The sequence below is a fragment of the Cyprinodon variegatus genome, unplaced genomic scaffold, assembly GCF_000732505.1.
Source record: "Cyprinodon variegatus isolate N-32 unplaced genomic scaffold, C_variegatus-1.0 Scaffold407, whole genome shotgun sequence".
NCBI classification, from domain to species: domain Eukaryota; kingdom Metazoa; phylum Chordata; class Actinopteri; order Cyprinodontiformes; family Cyprinodontidae; genus Cyprinodon; species Cyprinodon variegatus.
In genome coordinates this window covers 562,479-573,326 of record NW_015150860.1, presented here as the reverse complement: position 1 = coordinate 573,326, position 10,848 = coordinate 562,479, and the positions used below count along the sequence as shown (strand labels likewise).

Here is a 10,848-nt window from a genome sequence, read left to right as displayed (position 1 = left end):
CCCCTAATTGCTTAGTTTGCTTATGCCTTGGGCCGGCCCTGAAGATTATACTAATATTTATACTTCCTATTGTCATAGTGAGGGCTGGATTTACCCTTTTCTACATTTGATAATAAACTTACATCACATTCACAGTTATGTGGACACTTGACTGTCTGCTTCGGCTTGGCAGTGGTTGTGATGTTTCCATTACTCTCCTCCTCCTCCTTCTCCTCCTCCTCCTCCTCCAAAGCCTCAGCCCTGCTTCGGCAGCGTAGATCTGAGGGTGAAACGGCCTGTAGTGGCTCATCGGAGAGGTGAGGAGGTCCTGCACAGGCTCCCAGCAGCTTTACTCCAGCCGTTGCCCACTCCTTCAGCGGCCTCATGTAGCAGTCACAGTAGATCGGGTTGCCTTGAGGAGAAATCACTGTTGCTTTACAGTCATTTGGTAAAGTAATTCAAACCTTAAACGTTTCCATACCTCATTTCAATACAAGCATAAACTTCAGTGCAGTTTATTTAACTTTTATATGATAGACCAAACTAAACAGTGTGTGGAACACAGCAAACATACCAACACAATAAATTTGAACTAAATTTCAGTTTTTAAGGTTAATAATTCGGAGCACCGAAGATTAAAGTCATAATCTTAAAAATACATTAAAACTGTATTGATGTGAGATTTTTGTTTGTTGTACCATTTAATGGCGATTAAAGGCTTTTTTTGCTGATACATATAAAAAAGAAAGTACAATAGTCTAAAAGATAAGAAATAAAAGCATTATAAATGCCCTCAAGATAGTGTTATTTCCTAGTTTGGATAAAATTCCCAGATAATTATGACAGTTTCAGACAACTGGTTTAGAGTTAAGTTCAAGACATTGATTGATCTGAAACAGTTCCTTTGTTTCATAAGTTGTGGCAGGATGGGGCTGATTAGAGGAACCATAAAGAGCAGGCACTTCTCAGAGTTATTTTTTAACCAGTTTCTTATTTCTTTTGGACCATCAGGTTATTCTTATAATTTGAAGATTTAAGAAATTTTAAAGTATAGTACAACTAAGGCTCATCTGCATAAATAGGTGATGAAAGATGTTATTAATAAATAAATGATCTCCCAGAGGGAGTGTCTAAATATAAAAAAGGGGCAAAACCAAGCCTCAGAGTTTACATAAGTAGAAAAAACCTTGGTCAAATGAGTTTAGAGTTTAATATTTTCACTTGGGTGGGGCAGCTGAGTAGGCAGCATAGTTATGCCACATCTTGATGTGCCCTTGGGCAAAAAGGCATTTAAGCTATGTTGGCTGCTGATTTGCATATCTGTGTGCAAATTTGCTCTGGTGTAAAGTGCTTTGAGTGCTTTACACCAATATAGATCAATTCAGTCCATTCAACTCTTTACATGTCAATTCTAATAAATGCACCATCCCAACAGTGAACTATGGTGCACATAGCATCACACCGAGGTAATGCTTTCTTTCTGCAGGTTTGGGGAAGTTGCTAGGACTGGTGGGAGGAATATTTGAATAGATACAGAGTCATTCTACACACACTGTAAAAAAGCAACAACTTAGGACTGGTTCAGAGGTTTCTCTTCCAAGAGTGTAAAACATTCAGCCAGTGGTTTAGATCAAAGTATGCTCTGTGTAATGGTCCAATAAAAGTATGGATCTAAAACCAACTGAAACTCAGTTGAAAATTGATGTTCATTGACATTTCATTAAATCCAGTCCCCAGACTGTTCAGATTCTTATTTGGAAAAACATTGAAAATCATCTGTTTTTTTCTTTCCTGTCCATAAATATATGTTTTTGTGTCGGTTTACAATATAAAATTTCAATAAAATACATCAAGCTTTGCAGAGGTGGCAAGTAACAAAGTAGAAATACTTCCTTACCTACTTAAGTAGAAATTTCGACTATGTCTTACAGGAGTAATTATTATTTTCTCAATTTTCAATCAACTTTTTACTTCTGCTCCTTACATTTTTTGGCAATTATTTCTACTTTCCACTCCTTACATTTTAAAAGTAGACTCAGTAGTTTTGTTTCCTTTCAGCTCATTTTCATTATGGCCTGCTGGTATTAACAAATAAATCAAATGGTAAAAAAAACATCAAAATAATTTGTTTCATCCAGACAATTAATTTCTTTGTGGTTGGACTCGGTATTGCATCAACTTGTTGTTCACCACATCCCAAAAATAAAATATAGTTTTTCAAGATGGTGAAATTAATTTGTAACCGTTACTATTAGTTATAGTACTAAGAAAATTAATTATGAGAAAGTTATCATTCAGAGTTGCAGAAAAATGTTTCTTTAATAGGGTAGTGCAGTAAAGCATCTGTCCTTAACATTTTTTCCTGCATTACTTTTACTTTTATACTTTAAGTAGTTTTAAAAATTGTACTTTTACACTTTTACTCAAGTAATAAGCTTAAGTTGATACTCTAACTTCTATAAAAGTGTTTTTTAAACAGTAGGATTCCTTTTTAATATGCATAAATACTTTTGAGACCTCTGGAGCTTGGTATTTGCAAAGGACCCCCCTTGCTCAAGGCCAGACTGTCGACTGAGGCGGACTGAAGGTGAGTGCAGAGCTACAGCATACCGGTGAGGTTAAGGATGTGCAGCTTTGCTGGGCCTGAGAAGGGTTCAAGATATCGGAGCTGATTGTGGCCGAGGTCAACATGGGAGAGGAGCCGGGCCTGGGAAAACGCCTGGTCAGACAGGTCCTGAAGGGACATATGATCCAGATAGAGGTGTGTCAGCTTCCCCATCGACACTGATTCTTCTCCCAGGTATGTGATGGGGTTGTAGCTCAGCTCCAGCCGTTTCACCTCACGGAGCCTAAAAGGGAAGAACCAATCTAGTGTTAATCTATCTCTCTTAAATAATCAAGTTAAAGTTTATAATTTTTCTAAAATTACTGAAACTCCCTCTGTGTTCGGGTCATGGTACTACATTAGTGTACGACCTTGTCATTGTCTGGGTGGGGAAGAACTGCAGCTCGTTGTGATCCAGGCTGAGGCGTCTGAGACTGAACAGCCCAGCGAAGGCTTCAGGTGCCAGGTTACTCAGGGAGTTGTAGCTGAGACGAAGCCACTTAATGTTCTGTAAGCCCTAAAAGAGCACCAGTGTTACAATTGAATAATGCTTCTAACTGCATGAGTGCTTAAACTGCTTTTAATTCCATCAGTGCATTTAAGTACCTGAAATGCCATATTGGGGATGTAAACCAGACGGTTGTGGGCGAGGGTCAGCATGTTGAGAAAGCCGAGCTGCATAAAGGCTCCAGGCTGGATCTCCTCGATGTGATTATGATCCAAGTGAAGCTCCTTCAAAGATGAGAGGCCATCAAAAGATTCCTGTAAAGAAATAAAGCAAATGTTACTTTTTGGTTCCAACTCAGATTAAATGCAAAGAAGGAACCATGTTTTTCCTTTTTCCCCTTCTCATCTCACCTGGTAAAGGATGTCGATTTTGTTGTAAGCCAGGTTAAGGGAGACCACTCGACCAAGACCACGAAACGCACCCTCTTTAACCTTGAAGATGTTGCACCTCTGCAGACTAAGGTGGGTCAGATGCGGAGTGTGGAGGAATCCACCTCTGGGTAAAATCCGGAAGTTGTTGTTCTTTAGATCCAATTTAACGGTTATCTGTAGGAATAATACGTTTTCAGTCCATTTTACTCTTAAAAGTCTAAATACTGAAGTAAATATGCAACCTACTAAAAAAGTGGATGGATGTTTTTGATGGTATGAAAAGGTGAACAAAAAGATGGTATTATACATGGATGTCAGAAATATGCACTGATGGATGTTGGCCAAATGGACGATGGAAGGACAAGCAGAAAAATGCTAATAGGTAGATAATAGTTAACAGGGAAACTTTTGATCAAAATAAATGTACATTTTCAAACAAGACGGATGCAGAGGTAGCTAGAGCACCCAAAAATTCTCTTAAACAAGAGGAATATTACTTTAACATGTATTTATTAGTAAATCGTAGCTATTTAAGAAATTACTCAAGTAAAAATAAAAAAAAGTAGCTGGAAAAATGGATACTCAAGTAGTGAGTAACTGTCGGCTCATAGCATCTGATTTGATATTTAAAATGATGTATAAACAGTTATGTTAGAATTATACTACAATTTGGTATACCAAGACCTCACGCCATAAGAACTGTTTCTTCCCAACCGCTACCAGCCTTATCAACAAGGCCCAGAGACCCCCGTGACCATCGGCATCGGCAGACCCTTTTTACTGGGAGTGGTGGCCTAGTGGTTAGGGCATAGGGCTTGGAATCTTGAGGTTGTGAGTTTGATCCCCCACTGCCACTCTGGCTCCCTGAGCAAGACCCTTTCTGCTCTCAAAGCTCCACTCTCATAGTCTGCTCTCACAACGGAGTTAAGAGAGGAGATCTTTCCAAATTAAGCCAGTCACAATTGATCGACAGCTTTGCTCCCTGGGCGCCTCACTGCTCCCCAAGGGGGTGGGTTAAATGCAGAGCAGTAATTTCCCTCTGGGATTATTAGAGTATAGAAAATAAAAAAAATAAAAATCAGATTGTGGTGCCTGGGGCACTAATTTTTTTTTTTAATTAAATAATTTTCCGCTCTCAAAGCTCCACTCTCATAGTCTGCTCTCACAACGGAGTTAAGAGAGGAGATCTTTCCAAATTAAGCCAGTCACAATTGATCGACAGCTTTGCAAAAATTAAGCTGAGACGCTACCGTTTACTGCAAAAAAAAATTAACATGCAGCTCTCCCATCTTTCTGGCCATAACATACACACCTCATAGGATCATCACCATCAAACCATCATAGGATGGGCCAAAATAGAAATGATAAACATAGACATGTATGTATATACAGGTGTTTTTTTGTTTTTCCTTTTACATTTGCACATTTCAAGTTTTCAGTTTACAAGTAAATTTTGCTGACAGATATTTAATGTAGATAAATTGTGCCTTCATCAGTGGGGGATTAGAGATATACAATTAATTTCACAAGTGGACCAATTCAATTCAGTTTGGTTCAGGTAGATATTCAATGATGCAGAAAATAACAATCTGATTGTACAATTTATGCATGATATTTTATAATGATAAATGCTATAAAATATTTGCTTGCACACTTGCATTAATTATCTGTGCCTATGCTTTTTACAAAAAAAAAAAAAAAAGCCCAAAAATTCTTCTTTTTCCCCTGTATAGTATTGGGTCAGCTGACGCCCCTGCCCATGACACTGTCACAGCCTCTCTCCCTCTCCCGTTCAGGACCTGCAAGCTACAGCTGTGTAGCATCTCCAGATCCCCTGCGTTACATTAATGCAGTCTACTGTGTATATAGTATATAGCTATATAGTATATATTGTAAATATTATATTGTATAAATAACTAATTTGTCTGTACCATCAACACCAAGTCAAATCCCTTGTGAGTGCAAACCTACTTGGCAATAAACTTGATTCTGATTTAATACAAAGAAAATACAATTAACATAATTAAATATAAAACATTTGAGCAGAATAAACTCAAAATTGTTCAAAAGAAACTTACAGATACCTATCTTTACAGTACATAATGCATGTATGTTGAAGAGGGATAAAGAAATCAAATAACAACTTACTCCTGCTGAGTAACCAGAAATTTTACTCAAGTAAAAGTAGTGATACTCTTGCAGTATTACTTAAGTATGAGTAAAAATAAACTACTGCTTAAAGTCTTTCTAAAAATTTCTCAAATAAATGTAACTAGTTACTACCCACCTACTAACTAGTTAGACTGACTGTGGATGAATTATTAGTATTTTCCAGGTTAAGTTATTTTAAAATTGGAGACTTTTCTGTAGTGGAAAAAGATTGTTTACCAAACAGGGTCTGGTATCAGCACAGGGAGGAAAATCAACCAATTAAAATATATCTTTCTGCATTTTCCATCCAAACCCTCAGGATTACCCAATAAATAAATTTTTAATCCTAACCCCTGCTTATTTGATTCAGTTTCTAAGCCAAGCAAACAGCAGACTCGGAAAAGGGTTGGAATTCCTCACCTCCTGCACACCCAGGGGAATCTCCGTCAGGTTTTTACCAATGCAGGCCACCGTCAGCTTGGCGTCATCACAGCTGCACTCTTTGGGACATTTTCTGGCTTTGATGGTTGAGCTCAGAGCTAAAGTGAGCAGGAACACGACAGCAGGGAACTGCATCTATGCCAGAAGAGTGCATTAGAATATTAAAACATCCGAGATTATTCTGGAAATCACTGTCTCATAGAATATTCCCTTTTTGGTTCTTGGAAATGTGAAAACTCCAGACATTTCTTTCTGTGGTACTTAAAGTCGATCTGCAATGTGCCGCTACAGCTTGAACTCAAACCTTTTTTTCTTCAGTTCCTTTACTCTTATTATTTGAAAAAAAAAAATACAAGTTTTAATTTATGGTTTATAAACTTGCCATGCACACATAACTATCCAAATGGCAGCTCTAAAAGTAAAGAAGACACAAAGCTAAAGTAAAGCCAAAACAAAATTAGGTGCAAATTTTAAAGAACAATAATAACAAACAGTAGTGTCTCTTACCTTGGAGTCCAATCCAACATTAACAGTTCCTTTGGTGTTCTTTAAATACTAGCCTGTGGCGGTCCAGTTGGCAGCAAACAAGGCTTTGGTAAATTCCTTTGCTTTGACCCCTGATCTCTATGCTACTCTAAAAAATTTACACACTGGCCTCCCATTTAGAGAGTCAGAGAAACAGAACAAAATTGATTCCTAAAATGTTCAGAATTGTCCTAAATCTGTTTTTCCAAAAAAGGACAAAATAAGTTTGTAGCTGTAGGTAGACAAAGACAGTTTCTTCGAATTAAAGCAGTTGACCAAAATAAAGTCCATTCTTTCCAGAGAACATTTAGAAACAGTAATCCAGGCCATCATTACTACCCGGCTGGATTACTGTAATGCACTTTATGAAGGGAGTATTGGCTTCTACAATGCTGAAGTGCAAAATGCTGCAGCATATCTTATCTGGCACTCCTAACACATTACCCTATTTCAGCTTCATCACACTTGCTGCCCGTGTTGTAGGATTCATTTTAAAGTTTTGTTTTCTATTCTCTTCATGGTCTTGCTCCGCCTTATTTCTGACCTGCTGCACCCTCCTGTTTACTCAGGTCAGCTGCTTCTTCTGGTGCCTAAAACTAAAAGGAAGCTTGGGTGTCTAAGAGTCTACCTCTGTGTGATTTTAAATCACTTCTTAAAATCAACTCTATACCTTAGAACACTACATGGGATGTTGATGTTAGCCTGCGATATTAAATATTTTTTTGTTATATACATTTGTTTTTATAATTTTTTTTTTACTTGTGTTCTTTTAGCATTTTATTTAATTTAAATCCTCAGTTTGTGTATTGTGTTCTCTGTGCAGCACTTTGGTCCCTGGGAAATGTTAGTGTTTTATAAATATATTTGGATTGGATGTGATTTAAATTTTTTACTCACTTTTCATGAATATATATTTATTTAGGAACAAAGACTCAAAGCCATCCAACAATCAAACATTTTATTTTTGCAAATCAAATTAAAAAACAGAGCATCTGAGGTTAGAAAAGCATTTCAATTCCTTTTGAGTGGTTCAACTTACCATCCCTTTGACATTGATATTTCTCAACATCTTGCCGTATTTGTGGCTTTATTAAACCTCTAGAATAAAATAAGAGAATATTTAATTTATTAAACATAAAAGAGATAAGATCTAAGGATTCAGACAGCTCCTGGTCTGATCTCCTCCTGATCACATTGAAGTGTAATCTGTAATCAGGTCAGGTCGGGGGTTTAGAGGGTGCTGCTGTTGCTGCTAAACTGTGGCTTATACTGAACGGACAAAAGTAGCTCATTTCCAATGCTTTGCTTTCAAGTTAAGTCCAACATAGAAGTTTGATAAAGAAATGCTTTAGTTACACGGCAGGGATTTTCCTTATTGTGCCAGAATAGAGATCTTCTCCTGGGCAGCTTCTTTTAATTTTTTTTAAGGAGGTGTTTAAAGGTCCATCAGTGAATAGAGTTCAGTCCATGAGCCTCAGCTCTGAGATCGGACTCTCTGCAGTGTGGATTGGAGGCCGTTTCTGGCGTTTCCACATGACTCCAAGGATTTGTTGCTCCTGTGGAGGACAGCACAGAATTTTAACCGACAACTTAAACATCATCACTGCTGCACTACAGAGCATTGCAGAAGTATCATAGTACCACAAACTGTGATGTAGTTATTAAAGGGATTTTATTTATTAGGCCCCCACAAAGTAGTGCATTACTGTAAAATGGAAGGAAATGATAAACGATTCAAAGAATTTTAGAAATACATTTGGAAAAAAGGATTACATGCATTTATGTTCAACAAAATCTGAGGCGTTAAAAGTTTAGGATGTTTAATGCCTATCTGTATCTCAGCTTTGCTTCCTGGTTTTCATAATGTAATTTATTCACTAATGTTTTCACTTAAACATCCAAGGCCATCACAGACCAGGTGAATAAGCATCTTAAAGGTATAGTGTAGGATTTTCAAGAAAATTTTGAAAAGACCCGCCCTCTCCACTAGAAAAAAAAATGCACAAGTAAAACCCTGTACCCGCTACCAAGAGGGAATGCCTATTTAATGCATGCATGAGCATGCACAAGCCCATTTCTCCTCATGCACGCTCAGTTTAAAAGTTGCTGTTTGCATCGCTCATAAAAGCTTAATTTCTAAAGATTTGTAATTTTCCACTACTTCAGGCTTAAAATTTTAGGGCAGACGCGCATATGAAATATCCTAAAACCTCAGGAATATGTTAAAAAGTTTACTTTTTGTTCATATTACAAACTATTTTCTCATCAGTTTGCGATAGGGGAGGTATTTCTCGGCATAGGGTTAGGTGAAAATGGGGACGAGAATGTAGGACGGCCTTACGTACATATCACCAGAATGATTGACAATTACTTAGATGATCCAACACCCAAAAGAACACCCTCCACTATACCTGTAGGGAAGTTTTCATTCACCTTAAAGAAAACTAAACAATCATGTCTTTTTCTGCTTTTAGTTCTTAGAGGATACTGAGAACCTTTTAATTAATGATGATGAACCGCTTTCTCATGAAATCATCTAGTCAAATAAACAGTTTAGTACAATTTGTTGCAATGGGACGAAGTTTGTAAAAAGAAAAACATTTCAAGGGTTGTGACAACCCCACAGACTGCTGAAATACATCCCCTTGCTGCTGGATTTTAACACCCAAACCATAAAAACCCCTACAGTAAGCCACAGTTATTGAAGTGTCCACCACCATCAAACAGGGGGTTTGTAAACATTGCATTTTGTACCTGGAAGCTGCATGCTGATTGGCTCATTCACCATGCCCTTACCGAGACATGAACGCCTCGAGCACTGCCACGTTTTCTTTGGGGAAGTAGTCCTGCCGAACGACGTGCTCCAAGGCATGGAGATGACCCGGGACGACGAGCACGGGCTTGATCTTGTCCTCACTCTGAGCAGCGCAGAGGGCAGGATGGTGGGACGGATGGGGGGAACAAGAGGACAACTGAAGACCGGACAAAGCTAAATCAAACGTGTTGATGGTGTCCTGATAAAGCTTACCTTGATGAGCCCCAGAAGCACTAACAGGATGGACACGAAGCTGTAACCTTGAAACGAAGGACTGCTGAAGGCTTTACTCAAGAGGGCGTCTGGGAGGAGAAAACTTGTTTTAGCTGAGAAACTTTAACTCAAACTCTGAAACTACTAAATAACACACCACAGCCATGTTACAATGGCAGTTTTACATAGGGTTAACTTTATACGATGGAATTTTCCCGTGATTATACCACATAAACTACATCAAACAGTTGAGTAAAAATCTATTTAAAATAAAAATATTTCAACCATTTATTTCTAGGAGTCATTAAATGCCAAAAAAGATAAAACGTTTTTTAAAAAAAATGAATAAAAACATTAGGCCACATTGTGAATAAAAGCAGGAACCATACACCCAACCGAAGTTCATGCTTCTTACCAATCGTATCCAGCACTGCATTCTTGACATCATTAATATCCTCCTTATACACAGACGCGATCTTCAAGAAGGCTTCAGCTGTCTTTCTTGCATCGGTCACGTCCACCTGGATGGAGAAACAGATGGAAGCGTTTGTGGATTTTACTGCTAAGTTAGACTTTTCCACACTGAGGCCATGTTCACACAGCAGGCAATTGTAATTCTCAGTTCTGATGGTATTTCTTTGGTCTTTCATGTTTCCAAATGTTTCATATTTCCAAATGTATGCTACTTGTATGTCATCTCCTGTGTGAACTGAATTAATAATACTTAGTAAAGGGAGACATCACAAGTAGGGAGCGTGGTCTGCTTGCTAAAGTAAACATGGATGTTAATTCTGGAGCACAATTTGTGCTTTTAATTTCTTTTCCAACGGGCGGCCAAAGCATTAACAGCGCAAAATTTTTTTGGCCATTTGTGGGCCTGAATAGAGCTATACCCACAAATATTTTAAATCAGAAATTTTGCTTTCTCTCCATTGGAACAAAGTAGTCAAGTGCCCCTCCTTGACATGTGAACAAAAAACTTCCCAGATCTCTGAAAAATCACTTCTCGCTGCCTTACCAGTACCCATAGAAACCGTCCCAAAGCCTTTATTACATCATTCCCATGACATTTTTAATATTAAAGGGCTATAACAAGTCTCTCGTATTTATCTGTTTCAGAGATGCTGCAAAGACTCTTGAAGCGTGGCTTTTCTTTATAGCTGCAATGGTTTCCTCCGTAGGGTGGCTGGGCTCTCCCTTAGAGATAGGGTGAGAAGCTCGGTCATCCGGGAGGGACTCG

The 10,848-nt window shown here is 38.1% G+C and overlaps 2 protein-coding genes across 4 annotated transcripts in view; both read right to left on the bottom strand.

Moving 5' to 3' along the window:
* The window catches only part of chadl (chondroadherin like), a 9,307-nt gene extending 3,117 nt beyond the window's left edge, over nt 1–6,190 (bottom strand). Inside the window, exons 1-6 of the mRNA XM_015387925.1 lie at nt 6,035–6,190; nt 3,443–3,637; nt 3,191–3,346; nt 2,956–3,101; nt 2,590–2,828; nt 123–391 (exon numbers count right to left, since the gene is read on the bottom strand). Coding sequence (XP_015243411.1) covers nt 123–391; nt 2,590–2,828; nt 2,956–3,101; nt 3,191–3,346; nt 3,443–3,637; nt 6,035–6,190 — 1,161 coding nt within the window. The remainder of the gene's footprint in view (nt 1–122; nt 392–2,589; nt 2,829–2,955; nt 3,102–3,190; nt 3,347–3,442; nt 3,638–6,034) is intronic.
* A 1,353-nt stretch (nt 6,191–7,543) lies between these two features.
* The window catches only part of rangap1 (Ran GTPase activating protein 1), a 12,311-nt gene continuing 9,006 nt past the window's right edge, over nt 7,544–10,848 (bottom strand). Inside the window, exons 12-15 of one of the 3 annotated variants that reach the window (XM_015387903.1) lie at nt 10,024–10,129; nt 9,609–9,697; nt 9,377–9,498; nt 7,544–8,136 (exon numbers count right to left, since the gene is read on the bottom strand). In XM_015387903.1, the coding sequence (XP_015243389.1) occupies nt 8,055–8,136; nt 9,377–9,498; nt 9,609–9,697; nt 10,024–10,129 (399 nt within the window). In that variant the 3' untranslated portion in view covers nt 7,544–8,054. Of the gene's footprint in view, nt 8,137–9,334; nt 9,499–9,608; nt 9,698–10,023; nt 10,130–10,848 lie in introns of all 3 variants that reach the window. The other 2 variants (XM_015387902.1, XM_015387901.1) reach the window with 2 other exon arrangements.